Source organism: Acanthaster planci, linkage group LG18 (genome assembly GCF_054643075.1).
Source record: "Acanthaster planci isolate LZ-2023a linkage group LG18, COTS_SCS, whole genome shotgun sequence".
NCBI classification, from domain to species: Eukaryota; Metazoa; Echinodermata; class Asteroidea; order Valvatida; family Acanthasteridae; genus Acanthaster; species Acanthaster planci.
Window position 1 is genome coordinate 1345381 of NC_141794.1, and position 21556 is coordinate 1366936.

General features: G+C 42.9%; 1 protein-coding gene and 1 pseudogene across 1 annotated transcript; one reads left to right on the forward strand and one right to left on the reverse strand.

The window, feature by feature from the left end:
• Window positions 1-656: 656 nt before the first annotated feature.
• LOC110977847 (G protein-coupled receptor 161B-like) lies at window positions 657-4211 on the reverse strand (annotated as a pseudogene).
• A 5244-nt stretch (window positions 4212-9455) lies between these two features.
• Window positions 9456-19917, forward strand: LOC110978880 (uncharacterized). Its single transcript, XM_087148937.1, has 9 exons — window positions 9456-9622; window positions 15545-15649; window positions 15880-16110; window positions 16629-16718; window positions 16926-17213; window positions 17633-17839; window positions 18287-18328; window positions 18881-18971; window positions 19506-19917. The coding sequence occupies exons 2-9, from the start codon at window positions 15565-15567 to the stop codon at window positions 19915-19917; spliced, it is 1446 nt and encodes a 481-aa protein (XP_087005063.1). The 5' UTR covers window positions 9456-9622; window positions 15545-15564.
• The last annotated feature ends 1639 nt before the right edge of the window (window positions 19918-21556 follow it).

Sequence of the window (21556 nt, forward strand, 5' to 3'; positions counted from 1 at the left end):
CACTGGATCCGCTGGCCTGAAGACCGCGCCAGTGCCAAGTGTTTTGATTCTATTAAATAGCTGGCTCGGGGGCTGTCAATTATATAGAGACTGTCAGACCAAGATGAGACGATAAGTGGTTGCTAGGTAACGCTATCTTAATAAGAAGTTGGTCCTGGAAAACTTGAAAGATATCAAAAGATGGATGAGCTTTTTTTGTCTAAGGACGGTGTTAATAAGATGGAATCGCAGCCAGAATGGTACACAGTAAGGAGAATTTGGAAATAAGACAGTAAAAAATTAATATCATTTTAAAAGTAAAATTATTGTGATTGTAGCCCCCCCCCCTCGACCGCTGCTTGACCTTGCCTCTTCAGCCGAGTTCACGCGGCCTATTCTTGACACAGGTTTCTTGTTCTCGCGTTCGAACGGCCGGAACACGACTCAAGAACACTGTTCTCAGAACAGGATCATACACCACCCCTCGTCTGGCTGTTACATTAACACCCGGAAAAATTAGTGACATTTTGATTTTTGAACAGCCGTAAAAATAGTGAGATGTCTCGCAAAGCTGCAGACAATGGGAAATGTTGCAAACTTAATATTAATAACTTTCCATAATACAGAAATAAATATTTTTAAATAGAAACGAATTAAAAGTCCAGTTACCCAAACACTAACCCTCGAAGAACGTATACATTTTGAGTTTATTCGACTCAATTTCGCTACTTTCAGTCACTTCATTCCAACAATAATCTCTACTGCGCGAACCCGTGGGGTATCAACGTCACGATCGTCCCGTACAACAAGCTCAATTATCAGTTTTGTACAAAGAAACACACAAACCTCTCATCTCGAGTATCTATTGTTTTCTGTTGGTAAGGCCATCTGCTTTTCACCAGGAAAAGTAAACAACGATTGAATAACAAGCTATTTCCGTACCTACACATCTTAGAGTTGTACTGTTTCCCGGCAGGTTTTTTCCTTTCAAAATTATAACACTTACAGATAGAGCTACAGTCATCATTCAGTTGCTGCAATGCAATGACTTTCTCTTTCAAACGATGGTGCATTTTTCTAGTAGTCATGGAAAATAACATGTTACATAACTGGCAATACCCCCCCGTGTTTAATAATTATTTTGTTCCAAAATATCATATCATTAAAGAGCTGCACCGACCGCAAATATGCAAGTAAATCCGACCCAATGGCCTGGAGATGTTAGAATAATTTCACTGTCTATTCCTGTTTATCTTAATTTATTCAGGTACAATTTTCGCTGCTGTTCTGTTTCTGAAAATTGGGATGAGATTTAATTGAAACTTATTGCTCAATGTGTTCATCTTTTTTTACATAAAATGAAAAGTGTTGTAACAATCTTAGTACAGCGTGCTATTCCGATATCACTATAATAAACTTTGTTAAAGTGTTAACTTAGAAACTGAATACTTGTCGCTTCTTGAGTTACTGCTGAAATTCAAGAATGAAAATTGCTAAAGTAAAGTAAGTAAAAGTAAGTAAACATACATTATAAATGTACATAAATAAACAGAGTGTGGTTTGCTCTGTCGTACCTGTTCTGAAAACGCCTGTTTGTTTCTGAAGTCTCACTAACTAAAACAAAACGAAGTGGTTCATGTTTGCTCTTCAATAAATGCAAGTTTTCTTTGCTGAGAATTTGCGCACTAACCGCTACAATGGAGAATAGTTGTTAGAGTGCAGTTGTTGAACGATGCGTGTTATCCATCGCAGTCAACAGCAGCACGTTTGGAACACATGACGATAGCCTTCATAGCTCCGCGAAAACGGCGATCCATTACGCCGTATATGATAGGATTCAGCGAAGATTGCAACATGGCCACTAGCACACAGACGGTGAAATAACTTTTCGGCCACAAGCACTCACTGGCTATCACTTTGCAGAGAGCCCCTGTTATATACGGCAACCAGGCAAGGATAAATGTCCCTACCACCATCATCATCATGGCCGTCGATTTATTCTCCCGCGAGGCAACGTGGATGGCCCCGCACACCTTCTTGGGCTTCTTCGGTTGGTGGCAACGGTGGGATTGGCTCTCGATCGCGAGCCGCGTGTCGCCACTCGTGCCCGACGCTCCTGTCGCGTCTGAATCTGCCAGGGTGTGGTTACTGGCCAAGGAATCATTGAAATTGTCTTGAGGGCGTTGACCCTCCGAGAGTGGTGCCGTGCTACTTTCAGGATGTGGTAGTAGCAGAAGAACATGATCCCAAGGGGTACGATAATGCAAACAAAGAGGCACAAGGTTGCGAAGGAGAAGTGAGTGGATCCCCAAGCGATCAGGCACAGGAGTTCGCTTGAATCGTATCTGTATTCGGACCACGGGGCCAGAGGGAGTAGAGCGATCAAGAGGCTCTGTCCCCAGACCCAGACCAGGAACACGGCCACGGTGCGCCTGGTCATGAAAGAGGCATACTTCAAGGGTCTGATGATGGCGCAGTACCGGTCTATAGCGATGACCGACAGGGTGGAGATACTGGCCACGGAGAAGAGCATGTTGATCACCCCGCTGATCTTGCAGAAGACATTTCCGAGGATCCACTCCTGCTTAATGCAGGTGATCAGCGCCACCGGCATCAGGGTGACTCCTACCAAGAAGTCCACAACGGCCAAATTCAGGATGAACGCCGAGGTGATGGTCTGCAGTACGCGGAACCTGATGATGCCGAGGATGATGAGAGTGTTTCCACACACAGTCAGGAGGGCGAAGATGCAGATAGCTACCGCCTGAATAACACTGAAAGCCAAGTCTCTGCCCCCAACTCCAGGGTCCACTGTATCATTCTGGGAATCAAACAGATCAACGTTTATCGTCATTTTGACATCAATTTCTCGCTCTACAATATTCCAGTTTGCGGAAAAATGTTACAGCAAACCTTATCGAGATATTATAATTTAATCGCTGAGACTTGTATGCTGATGTTTTAGATCCACAGGTCCGGATAGTTTTAAGAGAGCCAAGAGGGCGCATCTGATATATAGTGCTGTTGTTGTGTCCATGAATGTCTAGTTTACAAGCCAGAAATACATCCACCTGTGTTGGTGATGTAAAATCCTCGAATAATTTATCACTCCGCGGCAATGACGTCAGGACGATCCACTTTTATCGGATGTAAACACGAACAAGGAAGGAGCGCTAAGCCAGTGTCCAGGTTCAAAGAGCATGATCCTTTTAAAGGTTTCGACACATCTTTATCCAGCGATACCCGTTGTCAAGTAAACGGTGTGGTGCAATCCTTAAAAGCAAACACTGTCGAACTCCTTCCAGATTATTTCGTCAGGACAAACGTCCCGGCTAAAGAGCTACCCTTGGCCCTCGTCAACTGCACTGCAACCTTTGATATATGGAAGGGGTTTTCTAGAGAGATAAAGTGATGTTTTTCTCGACGCCGCTGAGAGAAAACAAACACACTTTAAAGTTCTGATTGCGGATTGCGTGCAAAAGGCGACTTATACTGACCGTCTAAGGCAGGGTAAAAGGCTCGCTCTGTCGGCGGGCCTGTTGAACTCACTAGAGGCTTGCTCAGTCTGCTAATGCATGCATGGGGCTCCACACTTTAGCCCAGAAAACTGAAGTATTCTGTACTGTGACTGGAGGTAGCGTAGCACTGTGAACCGCAGTGAAAATCCGGGTTAAGTGTGTTGATGTCCGGTTCCTGTAACGTATGCATGGTGTATATTTCAACCCGTTCAATGTCGATTGCCTATGCAGTATACTGTCACATTCTGTATCAAAGTTACCTGTTTGCGCCTGCACGGACTTAAATTACTGTCATTTCTCATGTGGTTGGCGGGACAGCACCACAGATCTCAATTGCATTCTCAGCAACTTGGAAGGTCGTCGGAACTGAGAGGATAAGGACAAATCTCGGAAAACTGATGATGAACAGTTGTGGAAATCCAATCGTGTTCACAAATATTGTCGACTAAGGGGTATACATGAACTGCCAAAAGTCATGGCACTTTGTGCTTTGATACCAGAAGATGATGGCTTGTAAAAGCAATTCCCAGAACTCATCCGGTGTATGCGGGGGGGACGCATGCGTCACCCTTTGAAATACACACGAACGCAACGTACTTTCTCCCGCACTCAGCGAAAATGATCAACTTTATCATTATGAATTCTGCTTCAGTATGAATGCCCGGCCGTCACTGGCTTTGACGTGATCGCGGGGGGACGGAACCAGCATACATCATTGTAACTGACAACACGGGCACGCTTCTCAAACATGCGCGCGAACTCTAGTACTTTGACTGCCTATCATTTCCAAGGATCTTGATGAATTCCAATAGTGCACAATACAGACAATACATCTCTCTACGGTGTTATCAGAAATCGTATTAATGGGGTTTATATCGAAACTGAAAGCCAACCAAGGCATCCAATTAAAGAGAAAACGTTAATCATTGTTATCAGTGACGTATATAAGAAAGTCAGAGCCTTGGAAGATGTTTTTTCTGAAAGCATGGCCTCAATGAAACGCCAGAGGGAAATCATAAATGTATGATATTTTTCCCTCTTATAAAACTGACATGCAAATTGATCTTGGAGATAATCGACTTGGGACTTTGCACTGGTCTCCTATTATTTGAATAAATAATTTTAAATTTCTTTTTCTTTCTTTCTGACATGATGTACTAAGACCATGTGAATATTTGAGATAAATATCTTTTGCCCAAAACAAAAGGAGATGTTTTGTGTTACAAGCATTTGGGCGGGGGGGGGCTGACTCATGCATAATAGGAATAAGGAATTCAGTTTTTTTTTCAGGTGAGTGGTGATTTTTCCCACGCTGCCTCGGTAAGATAACTTCCGAAATTTACACAGTAAACAGGATAGGACGTGACCACTCAGGGACATGTCTGCGCTGCTTTGACTCAACGGGCTGACGACGTCGAGGGTAAGTCTGGATCCCAGCTCCGAGGATTCCTGACGACTCTGGATGAAATCAGGTATCGCCTAGCGTTAAAGCATGAGGCAACATGTCAGGGGTCATCAGGGAAGTGCCGTGTAGGTTGGAAGCCGTTTCGGTTAATTTATTTCATTTTTCAAGATGTAGATGGACGAAAATGGGTCTGCACCTAGCATGAGAATGGTGCCAGAATTGGAGTCCGCTTTGAGACGATGGTGGCAGCAGACATACTGGTCCCAGTCACTGTACTGCGCATGCTCAGAACAACCAGTGAATGCTTAGAACAGAAGCGTGTTGGGGCAATCCCAAACCACAAACATGTTTATGACGTCAAAGTTATAACCAGCTCAGGAACATGTTAAGGATTCCCCCCCCCCCCAAAAAAAAACGAATAACTAGAAACGATTACGTCATCTGACAGAGGTACCCAGTTACCGAAAGCTCAGCAATAAGCTAAATTAAGAGCACCGACTGTATGTATTTTTGTCAATGACGTAACAGAGGCAACACCAAGTCATGAAACTACTTAACCACTGACCAAAGGTGAAACAAGTTCATGGACATGGATTTGTGTGTTTGCCGCCACCAAGCGTCTGAAAGTCTCCCTTTGGTAATGGCGTGTTATTCCGATATGGCACTTTATGCATTGCAAAGGTTCTTCTCCCTATGTAGGGGGTTAGGAAACTGATGTTACAGTGAGGCGGCACCAGTCCCGTTTTTTCTAAGGGCCTAATAATATTACGATTTCTTTGTTTTCCGAATTTCTGTTGGGGCCGAAAATTTTTTATGGGGGCGCCTCCCCCGGCTACGCTGCTGTATTCACTGCAACTTTATTGTCACAACAGATTTAATAACATGAATCTCGTTGCTGAGAGCCACGAAATATCCAGCAAGAAATGAGACCGAGGGGTACCCCCCCACAAAAATTGTCTAATCGCTATACACACTCTAGACTATTGTTACCTCAAACATCCCCCTAGATGTCTGAAAAGAATTCCTCAGATTCCAGTGAGACAATGACCAACACGAAGCACTCTCATATTTTGCTTCATATGAGTCACGGGGCTACTACTTCTAAACCTGTGGAAGAGCTATACAGCAAAAAGAACGCCCTCAAGCCGGGATGCTTTTACCAAAGTTTCCCGACGTTGAGGGCGCAAATGCTTGACGCCTACGAAAACCACATTAATTATAAAGGTGAAATTTGTGTAAGTCCTTATCCTTTCCATTTATAAAGAAATATCAACTCACAAGGAGTGTTTATCTTCTGATATGAAAAAATATAGTTTTAGTACAATTTTAACCAGCTTGTTCTAATTTTTGTGGATCCCCTTTGATATACTTCCTTTGTGATTTTAAATTTCCTTTTAATGTTGCTGGAATTTATAAAACCTCACGGCAGCATTGAAATTTCCACACTCATCCCACATGTCAACCCTGACCCAACGCCCGACTAAAGCTCGAGGGAGTAATTCTATCGAAACTATAGATGATACTTCGATGAAATCGTGGTGATTTTTTTTGTCTGATTGTCTGACAACAAAGAGTGCCATAGTTGTATACTTTTAGTCTTTGGAAATAAAACCACTGTACTCTTCAGGTTTGTTAAATAAAATATAGAAAACGGATATATTTAGGTTTCGTTTTAAGTTGTTGTGGGCTTATCTTGTCAGCGAATTATTCAGCCCAAGATACTTTTAGCCTCCCCACATCCCACAAGAAAAGCTCATCCGCGTTATTCCGAACGTAGAGCTTTTCGTACTGTCGTTACAAATGTCAGAGGTCCTGCTCTTCATTTCGAGAACGAAATAACTGATTTAAGATGAGCAGCGAATAATGGCAACGTATTCCAGATGTAAATACGCAATACTGCACAGGCTGAATCAAGAAGCAGAAAAGATTTCCAAGTTCCAAGTCCAAAAATTTCCGCCGTCCTGATCCATGATATATCCATCTGGCGAAAAAAACTTACGGTCCAGAGTTGCATCTCCGCCTCCCGCTCGTTTGAAACTGTAAAAGTACATATCTGACCTTTGAACAAAGAATTGTTACAAAGCTGTTGACATCTGATTGGCCTTAAATGACCCTCACTTGGTTGATTGCGGGACTGCCCCGATACCGCTTATTTCTAGATTAGTAGCACTGACTTTATTTTTTTTTTACAGGGCCCATGAAATCCTGGTGAGCTTCGCTGGCAGTGCCCCTTTAAGGGAAACAGCGATATAGAGAACTGTGTTTTGTGGGTACAACCCCTGTTGTCTTGTGACACGGGTGACTTCACTGAATTAAAAGTATAAATGCCGTTGGTCTTTAGAGGCGACAATGAAGCGTCGGTGGTAGGTGTGATGGAAATGGAGAACTATTCTATTCTCCGAAATGGGGAGCGCAGCTTGGGATCCCATGCATGGTGATTGAAGGTTCCGATGAGATGAAATGAAAATACCCATTGTCCAAAAGCCTCTCTGGATTTTTCTGCTCACATCTCTGCCACTGACCAGGTTAAATCGAAAAATCATGTCAACTATTTTCGGGATGATAATCTCATTGTGAATAACTGGTACGCTGTTACTTTTCCCGGGGAGGGCAGGTGATTTATGAAAAAAAACTTATGTTATCGTTTGTCATTGTTTTGTTTCTTTACTTTCTCTTTCTCGTGTCTCCAGTGGACGGAACAGGTTTACCCTTCGACAAAATTGTCTTCGATGATTCTTAAATGCAAAAAGAAGCAGACTCTAGCTTTACATCAAAGTTCTCAACTTGAAGATACAAGAAAAAAGCTGGGAAAAGAATGGGGAAAAAACATGGCCGACTTCAATGACTAAAATAAAACCACGCCAGTGTTTGATATGTCGTGTAGACCATGGACCATGGGTGCTGAAATTTAACGCTTTCAGGTTATGATTAGGACTTTTGTATATTAATTTCTATTACTTAAAGATCTTGTTGTGGCTTTGTTTAACGGCGCTTTCAGTTCCTCGGGCTATTTGCGCCAAATAACTATACGTTTATTCATAACTGTACCTTTATTAATCAGCATCACATTACTAAGAAGGTCCAGTTTTAGAGGCAGGAGGAAACCGGAGTACCCGGAGAAAACCTGCGAGAGCGAGTATGGACTGGAAACCAAATGCACTTAAAAGCCTGGGCCAAGCCGGGACTTGAACCCAGGCCTCACTGGTGCAACTCAAAGAGAGGAAAGCACCGCAAAAAACCCGCTCCCCCTAAAGATCTTGAAAAACACGACATTGCTTATTATAGGCATTCTTTTTGAAATTTACAGTTCGTGTCTGGAAGTGCTGTAGGCTGGGTAATATACTCTAAAATACCGTGCACTGAAAACATACAATAAATCAACAAATAGATGATGAAATTACCCCCTAAATTTCAACATGTGAGATGAGTGTCAAAATAAGACGTGAAATACTAGTAGACTTCCATGGCTTTCGAAAGTCTTTTGTGCTGAGGCCTTATATGCAAAGCAGTTGGTTACAACAAAGGCAAAGGGCCTTGACATGGCCAACAGAGCAGGTAGCAAATACAAAGCTCACTCGGAAAGTACATTCGGTCAAAGACATTATGGCAGACAAGCAGAGGACTCGGATTGTTATTTTTGATAGTGAGTGGACTTTCATCCACACCGATCACGTTACTCCCATGTTTCCTTCTTTCTAGATTTACTTAATCCAAAAAGAAATCCTCGTTTTGCACTCGTTTTCTGCTTGACAAAGAGCGCCAACTCTTTCCAGGCAAATGTAGCGAGATGAAGTCCCCGATTTTGGTATACATAAATAAGTCGTTCTGAATTGAGACTAAGGGATACGGACGTTCCATTTTACTGTTGCTCTTTTTCAAGTCTTAAGTAAATACAAATAAAATAGGCAACAAAATGATTAAGTTGAGCATCTCACGAGTTCTTACCGTTATAGAATTTGACTAGTGTAAGAAGTGAAGTTTGCGATGCCGTTGTGCAGTTGAGTCAAAGCACTAGGGGGCCTACATCAACCACACAGCATCAGGCCTACTTCTGGAATATGCGTCTTATAATTGTGTACTTGAACACCTATTGTGAAGGTATTTGCGAGTTTAAATTCAGTTATGGGTAAGACTGTTGGTTTGTCGGTTGCCTTAGACATTGTATAAGCAATGTCAGGTGTTGTTTACACTTAATACAGAGCGAAAATGGAAGATCAGCAGTGAGCATTTTCAGTCCCGAGAGGTACATGATATTTTGGGGGGGTGCTGGAGGGGAACTCAAGAATTGATATCCCATTCGCTTTGCTGAATTCTAATCGTGTAAATTCTGAAAAACGTTCAAGCTTTTCTGGCCAGTGGTGTCCATCTCCAGAGAACAAACGGGTCAACAGCCAGCGAAAGTTAATGGCACAGGGTCACTATGAGCCCGGTGATTTTACAAATACTCGTTAATTCGAAATCAAGCTGACCTTGGCTCAAGAATGACCGGCAACGGTACAGCACACCGGACGTAAGCCTTGTTGTCAAAGGAGCCATTTAAGAGCAAATGTAGTTGGAGTCAAGAAGCGACGTGACTTTAAGCGTCGCCGATAGCAAAGGAATTACCGAGCACGGATAGATCAGGTAACCGTCCTCGGCAGGGTCATGAACACGGTCCGATGCGCGGTTGGTGGACTATTCCTCGCCGCTGGAGAGTCTTAGTCAAATGTGTGTCAGTTAGGTAAGTTAATTAAACTGGAGCAATCGGGCTTTCCCTGGTTTTAAATTGATTCCTTTGGATAAAATCTGTTTAAAACTTGGAATAGGTAGCTCAGGGTTTCTCTTTTCAGACAAACGACGGTAAAAAAGCATTCCCTGTGAGGAAAGCCCTTGTGAAAATCATTTTTTTTTATCTTGATAATACGGTCATTTTGAGGATGGCCGATTTCGGCAGGGTGAAAGTCTGCCCGTTGAAAGCCGTTTAGCCCGTTTAGCACCGACTTTTTCAGAATTTTAAATCAAAATGATGATGAATCTGCTTGTACACCATTTGGCGTCTTACAGCTTACGCGATAACTGCCGCTAAGCAATGCCGGCCGAATCGGCCAGCGTCCCCACAACTGGCTCTCCAAAACCAACGGTAGGAAAACCGCTCTGCCGATGTAGAGCCTGACTGAAGTATTTCCATTTGGAGGATCATTTAGGAATTATTTAAAATGCTAAAGAAGGCAACCCTTTGGAACTCTTGCCTGAAACTTGTCAGAGTGGTATTGAACATACTTCTAAAGGTATATCACTTTTATATTTGTTTGACGGGAAAGCACCGCTGGAATTCTTGTCCGGCACAGCACACGGAATCGGATAACTGGAGCTCATACCCTGTAAATCGGAAGGAGTGAAACTAGGGACAAAACGTTTTAGAGTGAAAATCACTCTGAATTTAGACTGAAAGAGGCTGAAAATAGCCCCTTCCAGTGCAAGTTACCCTTCCTTCGGTTAGGGAGAGGAGTATTCTTTTGTATATAAGTTTCTTCGTTCAGTTTTAGTTTGAACTTAAAACGTACCTCCTGTATGCGGTAATACCGGAGAGTTTGGCAGCAAATCGTGATTAGGTTTGAGCCGGCAACGTCGGTCCTGTACTGGCCAACAACCTTCACACTCTCGAAGCCCTGAATCCGTTAATCGCTGACCATTTTAGGGTTTCGACACAAGACAAAGCTGCCACCAAGAGTCAAGCTTAAGAGAAGGAATAACCACGGAACCCTATCATTCATATAACAGGGAAATTCCCCTTCCGATCCGCGAGCAAACCCACAACCAGAGACTGAGACGCGTTTATCCGTACATTATCACTTGGTGTCTCGCTGGCTTGGCGATCGGCCGTTGACCGCTGATTTTCCGTTGTTTTGAGTTCTTGGTTACTTGCATGGAGCAGTAATGATAAGAAATATGGATATAAACAGTTATAAATTTTAGGTTGTTTTAAATTTTGAAATAGTGCTAGAGTGCCAGAGGGGATTTCGCTTCTATATATCAATTATTTCGCGATCACACAAAGTTCCACTAATTTTTATTCCTTAATCAGTCATGCGACGTCGTTTATTGAATATACTCTTCGTTTACCGATCTGACCCAGAAAAACTTTCACTTGCACTTTTCTGAAATTTTTGCAAGGTAATCCTAAACTTTGCTCTCAGGAAGTGCTTGATGACGCATATCCTCGGTTCCAGCCATCTTGGTCTGGTACTTCGACACAGTATGCAAGGCCTTCAGTGCCCATTCCTTGTAACAGTTATACCTGCCTATTTTCTCCAGTTGAGACTTTTGTGGTCCCGTTACGTTGACTTCCACGAAATTCTAGTCGATTCGTTGAAGTCCTCGGTTCCGACTCTTAGTTGAACTTATGACAAGTCTATCTTTTGCATTCTGGAAAAGTTCATAGCACTTTTTCTTTAGAAGGCCTTGTGCCATTGAAAAAAATCAAGATATTTCAACTTTCTCGTCATTTAATAAATATGAAAAGCAGTAGCGAACTCAATGTGCACTTTCAACCATTCAACAAGTCTCTTGTTAAGCACGACGCACTTTTTAAAAATTGTGCCATAGTGGTACAAAAATCAAATTCAAACATATTGAAACCCCAAACACACCGTATGTGTAGCTACATGTATGTACTAATTCCAAAGTTACATTTCATCGATAAAATGACCAGAAGATTATCAAGACCTTAATTTCTCCCCTTAATGCAGATAAAATGAAATTACTTCCGTTTAGTTCTGACTTTGCCAAAATAAACAAATATATAAAAATGTGCACAGGTTTTGGTTCTTGAGCGTGTTATTCTAAACGACGTTTTTAACTTAACATTCAAAACCTTCCTTCGGATGCCCATACGCCACCTCGTTGCTGCAATAGTTTGTCTGCAAATTCAGGCAAAACGTCCCGTTGTAAAAACTCCGTTTTGTGAAGATATGCTCACTATTGCCTGATCTACTTACCTCTGTAGTTCCAACACCCTTTCACCGCCCAACTCTGCAAACATTTGGCCTTGGCAGGCAATCTTCTTTGAAATGGATGGTTTTGGTCTAAACGACCGGACAAAAACTCGGCGGCAGACAAAGCGTTCTAGCTGGGTCATTACGCTGATAATATTTGGTTGAGCGGAAAGATGATCTAGTGTGATGGTTCTCCATATTGCAGCCTGGTTTGTTATAATTGCTACCCAAAGCGGTGATTTATTTCCCTTTTTTGTGTTTCCCTCCAATCCCCAGAATATGTACACGCCACCGGCGACATGTATTTGGGCAAAACAAGAAACGATCTTTTGAAGGCCCATTCAAACGTTGAAGATGAATTTAGGGTACTTTGAGACTGCGGCCCAGAATGGCCTATCCTGCATCTCCTTCCTTGGTGTTTCGCGAACAGGAAAACGAAATCAATCTTTTTGATACCAAGATGGTCAACGTCTCCAACAAAACAAAATGACAAAAATGAAAGACAAAATGGTTTTGGTCGACTAATAGGCCTATACAAACGAACATCTCAATCTTGTTCAGAAAATCCTCCATTCATGAAAACATCGAGTCGTTCCACAGACACAGAGCAATTTGAGGGTAATTTCTGACCCGAAACCATTTAGTTTCAAGAATAGAATGAAACGACTCCCATAGACAAGACCTTTGTTTCGTCAAGGTTGTATAAGATTAAGCCAGATGAACCGCATTGGAGTTAAAGCGAATCTAGCCAAAGGCGTGCACGTTTAAAACCTCGCAATGGACCATCAGAAATGGTACGTGATTCGGAATTCGTATGCGGCTCGGAAAATGCCACCCTTTCACGGGACTTGTCATTGCTGTTTTCCTATTAACCAAACATAGGCTTACTTTATTTCGCATCAGTATATCCATGTGGTTTCTCGAAGTAACAGCACTATAATGATTACTGATACTGCCACCCATTTTTCTCAGATGTCCATGTAACTGGTACTCTGCACCCTTTCCGACCCGGTGCTCGCTAATACTGAACGGTGTGCTCCATAAAATTCAGTCGAACAGCCAAGAGCATTGATTATTAAATTATTGAATCACCTTGTACCCAGAGAAAATTGCCTATTTAGGGAGATTTCAAGGCAACTTGTTGACAAAATGTCAATATCTTCACCAGCTATAACATCAACGCTAGGTGTCGACTCGACATTGCGCTGGCGACTCCCGATCATTCAGCGAATTTTGTACGAGATTGTAACTGCCTGGAAGCTGACCTTGAATCTCTTGTTCAAAACGTCTCTGGAGGCAAGTGGACTTCATAAACGACGAGCCTTCTTTGTGATACTGGGCGTTGTACGTGTGGGTTATAAACAGAGTAGTTGACGTCATGAATTGTGTGAATTTAACTTTCTCCTTTAAAAGGAGTAGAAATAATTCAGGCAGATTCTTGTGAGGGATTTGTGTCTAGCTCCAGGCACGGAAGTTCGGGCCGATGGTCCAGCAACAATACCTGATTTCGTGTTCTGGTCAACTCTAATCTAATCAGCGTCGAAAATCGTTTGTGTGCGATATTGGGGAGTAATCCTAACTGTTTTGGTACAAACGGTGGCCGTCATTGTCACGCATCATGCCGAAATCGTCGGCCATCTTGCCCGGGGGACTCGGATACATCGAACGCAGTTCATCGCGCATAGATACGGACCAATCGGTGATGGTGTAGTCCTGACGTGGCAGGTCGGCCGCAGTGAAAGTTGACAAAGAATTAAACCCATCGGGCCAACCAGATATGGATCTTGATTTGCTCGTACCGCAGCCTATAAAAGTAAAGCACAAAAGGGGAACAATGATTTGTGTGAAAGCGGCGAACCGATACAAAATGCCGTTGCGTACTTCATCCGTCGGTTTATCTCGTTGTCTTAGGCGCTAGTCCAGTCGACAATTTGAACGGCTGGTGCCCTCAGAAACAGAGACCATCTTGTCAAAATCCAAGTGGTAAGTTCCTATTATTGTTTGAGAGTATACGACAGTTTGATTATAGTTTAATATGCGAAATTTTGATGGCAAAAACTAGTGCCCCAACAAGTCCAGGGTGTGGCTGACGACAGGGTGGTAAAAATCGTACTTTGACCGCATTTCCTGGTCGAGTTTTGTGGGCCATCACGAGGCAAATTTAGGGGCAGTCGGTCCAGAATAGCAAAAGTCAGAATGAGTCTTGGAGTCGGTTGCAAACATGCACTGTTCGCGGACTGTTAACACGCGCTGTTAAAATGCACATTAAGTCTTCTTAGGAAAGCAAACGAGTAACTCTCTCATTCAAATATGGCATGGCTTTCGACACTGGCAATAAAGACTGAAGCAATAGGTTTAGCTGTGAGAAATGAGAAATTCCCCTGAACACCTAAATACATCTTATCGTAATTTCAGTTTTTCCCCCTTGGGAAACCTACATCTCTGGTGGAGCTGTAAATTGTTGCAATGTTTGTCAGCTAAGCGCATGCTTTGGTCGACAGAATATTGTCCACAAAAGGGTCAAATAAATAACAGCTTCGGCAACATTCCCGCAGGAAGGGGATGCCTTGCGATTCAAAGGCGTCTTCGGGATTTTTTGAGGGGGGGAGGGCAGATTAGTTTTTTGCTAAGGGAAAAAATATCAGACAAAGCATTGATCGGGTAAGAATTGATCAATGTGGGAAGTCAGCATTGAGGATTTTTCAAGCAAAGTGGTACTTTTCATCCCCTTTCATGTATAAAATTTTCCATTTCTGTTACTTTTTCATTTGTTTCCCTTTTTCAACATTTTTCTGTGGGGCAAGTTCCCTCCCTTGCCCCTCAATCTCAATCATCACAGTGTTTTTGAAGTTTGGGTACAAAATGATTGCACCGAACGAGTAACTACAACCAACGATTTCTGTGGCATAGTTCCGCGACATTACCTTAAAGTGCGTAGAACCTTTTCTGTTTCAGCTGTTCGTTTGCTTTATTTAATCATTAACCTAGAATACCGAATTAAATCTATTTTTTACCGATGTTTTATCCAACCACAATCACCGAACATTTTTTTTAAATTTCCTGACAGTAGGTCACGTGCTCTGTATGCACCGAACCCAAAGTTACGTAGACAGTCCCCAAAAAGACTGTTACACAATAATCCTTTGTCAGATGCGATATACCTGTGAAACTTCCAGGTTATTAAACTGATTTAGTTCCTCTTTCGGGTCACCTTTTGCAACCAGTCGCTAGTTTCGATGTTCTTTGATAATCGGGAGTAGTTTATCAGATTGGAACTGCAGAATTATATTGATTTTGGCTCTTGCAATGTGTGGTTTAGTCACTGCATCTTGAAGGTCGATCTGTGGTTTTAATTTCGAAGGTGCAGTCATTTTCGCATGATAACGGTATAATGGATGACCCAGAGGTGGAAGGTCACGATATAACTGCAGTTATTCTTAGATGACAGTATTGGATGGGTAAACTCTATCATCACTCCATGCAATTATGAATTTCTCTCATACCGATATGCAGTAAACTTCAGGTTGCCTAGTCCAACGCAGGACAACCGTCACACGAACCGCCATCCAGCAATACAATGTACGGTTGACTCTGCTGATTGTGGCCAGTGACAGTGAACTTGTGTGAACAGCTATAGAATAAGTTCGGTTTGCTTTTTTGTTTTCAAGTGTTCTTCAAATCAGCCCAAATGCCTCTGCAACGATCGACACTGGTGCAGTTCGTAACTGGACTTCTGCTGGCACGACTCATGGGAATCGTGCATGTTGCATGTGGTATGTATATGTCTATAATAAAGTAAAGCTAATTTCTTTTTTCGAAATGCATTTTTAATACTACATTTTGCTATCATGCCCTAAATCCTGCCCTATGCCCTCGGCACAACATTTCTTAATTTTAAGTCCCTGCGAATTAAAATAGCGCGGGGCAAACTGAGTAATTATTCCAGTTTAGACTTCCACAACGTCAAGTTCCATCAGCGCATCAGTTCCGTTCTTATTTGCAGAGGTGCGTCTGGTTGGAGGCCCGGAGACAACACCGAATGCTGGCAGGGTCGAGTTCCGACGCCCTGGATCCACTGAGTGGTTCAGCGTGTGCGCGGATGACTGGGGATTCCCCGAGGGGCAGGTGGTCTGCAGGGAGCTGGGGTTTCCCGGGACGTCCACGGTCAAGACTGAGTCCGAGTATGGAGACAGGGGAATGGGGAAATCAATCGCTGGCTTCCAGTGCGAAGGAGGTAAGATTCGCACGCCGGACTTGTCCTTAGAGGATGCTTTGCACGATTTGGGTTTGCCGACGTCCAGGATTTGTTACCAGAATTTTAATTGAAAGCAAGCTCTGTGTGGAAGATTGGCGCAATATACAGGAAGGTCTCCTTTTAAGATAAGATGTTCAGACGAGAACTGGTTAGTGAACACTCCATTTTCAATCAGACTTTGCGGATTGTCCACTGGAGAAGCTACATAGCTATGGTACATTAAACTACCAGTTATTGTTGGAAAACCTAGTTAGTTCGAATCATTAAGTTACCTGCACGGGTGTGAAAACTGTTTCCTTCAAAACAAGATGCCCCATTCGATTGGGTGATTAGACACTTGTAATTTTCAAAGCTCCTCCGCAGTCATACCAAGTCATACACTTTACTCTTCTCAGCCTGAGTTGTCCTTGGGTTGAATGAGTTCCTCTTTGTGTTTGTTTCTGATAATGCGCTGTCGTGAACATTAAAGCGATTTACTGCTTCATCTTTGCCGACAGAGGAGGAGTCTCTAATGGCTTGCATGAATGGCACTGACGAGCGGGACGATCCTTGCGGCGACAGTCACACAGCTGGTGTCGTTTGCACTGGTACAGTAAAGTCAACACCTCGTTTTACATCTCCTGTGACAACTTAAGTACAATTGCAAGGTTTCACTTAAAGTCCTTCAAGAGACGTATCTTCCTCTTCTCGCGGTACGATTGTTGTCGCTTATACCTTCCATTGATGGTGACGTGATTTTTTTCATTGTGCTCTTTCTTAATGCTTAGTTTTTGTGTCACCGATTTTTTTCGCAGCCCCTGGATACAAAGGTTGCTTCAGTGGGGACGGTGACGCCATCTTTCATGATCTTGTTACCATGGATGAAATTACGATTGAAAAATGCGTATATCATGCTAAAATGCAAGTTTCAAATGATAAGTCCATCGTGTACGCGGCGATGGAACGGAAGCAGTGTTTGTACAGACTTAAAGACCCCAACATCAACGAGGACACGAGAGTCATCGACTCCACGTGCAACCATGCGTGTGCTGGGAATCCTGACCAACGGTGCGGCGGTGAGGGCGTCATTTCGATCTATAGTGGTAAGTCTAATGCGACACGGCTTCGCTATACACTAGAACACTGCGCAAAATGATTTTGCCAAATGCCCTAATGACTTGTTTCTGTGTTAATGATTTACGCCAGTGGGTTAATTATTTCTTCATTTAAAGTTTTGCATATCTGTCTAGCCACTGATGGAAAGTCTTTTACCTTTTGAATTATTTTTTTCTGAATCATTATTGTGCACACTTTTCTTTTATCATTAAAAATCTTAACTGATTAAAAAGGCCCCCGTGCCGTTTGCGGAAACAAATGTCCTTATCGGCGCTTGACAGTTTCGGTCGATTGTTGCTTTTCCTGTTTTGATTTTACAAAAGATTTAATTTTCCAGAGCGTCGATGAGGGTGAACGAAATTTATGATTCATCCCATTTCCCTGCTTACTGTTTCTTTTTTTCCAGTGAATGAAAGTTTCTGCAGCGACCCAGGGAATCTGGCTCATGGCGAACTGACGATTAGACCAACGGCAGATCATTTCTACTTCGGTAGCATCATCAACTTCACTTGCAATCCTGGGTTTGGTCTACAAGGGGCGCTCTCTGTACAGTGCGTCAAGGGACCTGCCCCTGCCCAAATCATGTGGAGCGAGACTTCACCTGAATGTGTCGGTAATAATGAAGCTCCTAAGCAATTTCTAAAAATCCCTATCCATTAAACCCATACATCGAATATCAAACCAATGACCATTATATAACACGATTCCGCACCACCACACTTTGGCCACTTATTGAAATATGAACTACAACCACATTGAGCCCAAGTAAATCAAACAAGTTGACCTGTAAAAGAGGATGGATCAGCCCGATTTTTATTAACCTAATCTGTATTTTTTCGTTCTGAATCAGGAAAATCCAAAGTTATTTCAGCTTGAGCCCTGATTCATATCGGACTCAAAAGTGTTTACAATAATACCTTCCAGCACTGGACGCCATGAGGCAACCAGTAAAGTTAAGGGGGCACCATCAAAATTAACGCTTGCGTCTTCAGTTTCAATCAATAGTTCTATGACGTCAAGCAGATCTTACAAGACATGTACTTCCTAATCTCCCCTTTAGCCACTGGTCTGGGAACAGCGCCACCAGTCACCGACAGAGTAGGTGCGTTACGTCTGCTTTTATACCAAGGAGTGCAGATAATAAGATATCCTATTCGGCCTCTTTGCAGTCGGTAGCAAGTATTCATCTGTGCAAATCACATTTTTTTTTTACTGGCCTGCGGTTTGCTAGTTTGGTTAAAGCTCCCCTTTATTCCCCAATGAGGGCAGATGCAGCACCAAATTTTCGTGGGGAGGGCAACATTGTTTGGGAAACTCCTCAAATTTGGAAATTTCTTCAAGTATTACCTCTTATGACCTTTCTGAGTGTACGTGTGAGGATCATTGGGGCTTTTTGCACGTTTTTAGAAGGAAGGAAAAAGACAAAGTCCACCCAAACCTGCATCTCTGTCATCAGTTTTCAAAACATAATTTCTCTGGGGGGTGCTCTGCACTCTCACATAACTGGCTGGCCGAATTGATTTGACTTAGGACTACCTGTCAGACCGACAGTCACTGATGATTGCATTGTGGCTTAATTCCCCTAACCAACCTATACAGCCTGTTCACTACGTGTAAGCTACTATAACTTATGACTTTGATCTAATCTCCACAGACGTCGGTTTGGTGCTAGGAATCCTGAACACAGCGCTTCTAGGTACTCTCATCCTTGTGATCTTAATCGGACTGTACTGCTGCGTGTTCAGGTAAGATGAAGTCATGTCCTAATTACTCGGCTGCGGTATGAATTTTCACTGGAGCCTGTATGGGTTTGGCCGCAGCCACATCCCATTATGTCGGCCTGACTCGCAAACTGAGGCAATAATTTTGCACCTGCGCAACACTGCTGAAATTAGAATGTTCTGTTTTCCACAAGTCCTCTTGATGTTTTAAAAACAAGTCGCATGATCTTTAAAATTGAGATAAATGTGTGGTAGTTAAAGATTATTATACAATAATTTGATACTTGCTTATTAAAAACTAATAGAAATCAATAAGTTTGAAATCAATCTTTAGCTTCATGAGCAGCTTCCTGGGCGGCTGCAGTGTTATTGTTATTGTATGAAGATGTGCATTAACCGAAGCAGTAGGTCTATCGACAGCTTGTCTGCTTACCATGTGAAAATTGTACATGGATTGTGTTCAGGTCATGGGCAATTTTCGTCGCAACAAGTTAACATTCAAATACAGCAAAATTCCTTTCAGCTGAAGCTCACTTCTGTTCCCCTGTCAAAATTCAGGGCACGGCGAGATTCGCCCGCCGTCCCTCCCCGCTACACCAGGACCAATTCTCTCCCCAGGAACGGCCTGGGAGAGGACGTCCGGAAGTCAGCGGCCGGCCATCCCGCTTCCAGGCCCCAGAGCACGGTGCAGGATTTGCCTGAGTACTCGGCAGTGGATCAGGATGCCAAGCGGACCTCTACAGCCTCCAAGACTAACTCCGGCTTCATGGACGAGCTGGATTTGGCTCCAGGGAGGCCCGTGTACTCTCTGGTGATGAAGGACCGCGGGTCCAGGGCTTCGGAGAGCGAGGATATTTTCGGTGAGATTATGGTCAACCCACCTTCTCTCCAGCAGGAAGGGGAATGGGTTGAAAATGAAATGTACGAAGCTGTCGAGCTAGAAGGCCCTCCTGGAGATAACAAAGTGTGAGAGGGTTGACGAATTTTCCGATGAATTTGTTAATGCCCTTCGCATTTTGAGGGAGTTTCTGATTGCAGAATCGATATAAAAATTGCACTCGAAATTTCTTATCGCAGAAATTGCTTCATTTTCCTAGAGGGTTACGTTCGATTCACTGGTGAATTTTTGATGGTCAAATTTAGTTTCAAGTTTTCCATCACTCCCTTTTGTTTTCGTTGGGTTGGAGGTACAGAGTTTCAAACAAAGCGCCACCATTTTCATGAAGAGACAATTCTGCCCGGAGAGTAAAAACTAGCGTTGAAGAAAATGGTATTTGAGGTTAGCCTCCTCTTCAAATTCTTATTTAGGATTTAGAACTCCTTTGACTTAACCAATGCCACTTCCTGAAAGAAGGGATGTTAAATGATACAAAACTAGCAAATAATATTTAAAGAAGTCAATTAAATTTGTTCATTTTGTAAATAAACACTTTTGTCTACTCCGAAAAACGCTAAAATCCGTGTGACTTGTGTCTTCGTGGAAACGACACACACAATGTCGTAGCGTGTGCCAGGTACGAAATTGTTCCGGAGTCAACTTTGTGGAAACTTTAAAACAGGTTTTGCCCTAACGCTTTGCCCATGGAAGACAACTTTGTCTCTTCGGGGAAACGGAAAATAGGGTTTACTTTGCCTTTCGAAGAAGATCTTGATTTAGCTGATTTTATAAGTAGATTTGGTGAAGAAAACAATGAGGCACTTTACCCCGTATATACGCGTCGGTACCGTTGTAGACACTAGGCAGCGACGAACCGTCAGAGTAGACGCATGCGCAGATGCCTCGACGTCTCATTGGACCTGTAGGGACCGGTATAGCTAGCTGCGCTGCGGTTTAACGCGTGTGATTAGCCCTGTCAATTCAGAAGTTGAATATTTCAGTTTATGGCCAGTAGCAATGCTTTATTACGTTTCAGCATTCAGGTAAATAATCGATATCGATCGATCATGGAAAAATTATTTTACTGCAATTTATTTCAAATCAGTGGTTATTTTGTTAAATTTTAGATTTAGGGTGAAGTCACTTCCGGTAACGAAGAAGAAAAGGCGAAATATTCCATCAGCTCCTGTTTGATTGTACATCGAATGGGCTTCGTTTCTTCATTTACTTAAAACCGGCAGGATTCTGCAGTTCAATACCCAGTACCGGTCCCTACGTTCGGATGACGTCTGTAAGACGTCAAGAGACTAAGTACTGGACAAGAACCAGTCTAGACGTCTCATTTTCACCGTCGTAGAACCATCCGTCGTCCAAAACAAAAGCTCCTAAAAGTCGTTCCCGGAGCTGTTTTGATGGCCGAACGCGCGCAACGCAGATGCGTGATATGGAGTCGATTTTGTGTCCGTGAAAAATCACGAACGCATCATGTATGCAACGCATCCGAAAACAGACACGGAAAGGTGCCTTTACACCAAGTTGTAAAGCCTAGTCGATTTTGACAAAAAAATCAACTAAAAATTATGATTTTCTGTCACTTCATCTCTTCATGAAAACGGTGACGAAAGGAGCATCATTGTAGTTTGTTGAGGACTTTCAAAAAGTTTGCCCTAAAGAAAATGCATCTTGGGAACCAGTGGCGACTGAGCATCCATGCTTGCGAATTAAGGATGGG

Coding starts and splice junctions, on each gene's coding strand:
- LOC110978880 (XM_087148937.1), top strand. CDS start 15,565: ATGCCTCTGCAACGATCGACACTGGTGCAGTTCGTAACTGGACTTCTG. Junction 16,719..16,925: donor AGCTGGTGTCGTTTGCACTG/GTACAGTAAAGT, acceptor TTTTTTTCGCAG/CCCCTGGATACAAAGGTTGC. Junction 17,840..18,286: donor GACTTCACCTGAATGTGTCG/GTAATAATGAAG, acceptor TCTCCCCTTTAG/CCACTGGTCTGGGAACAGCG.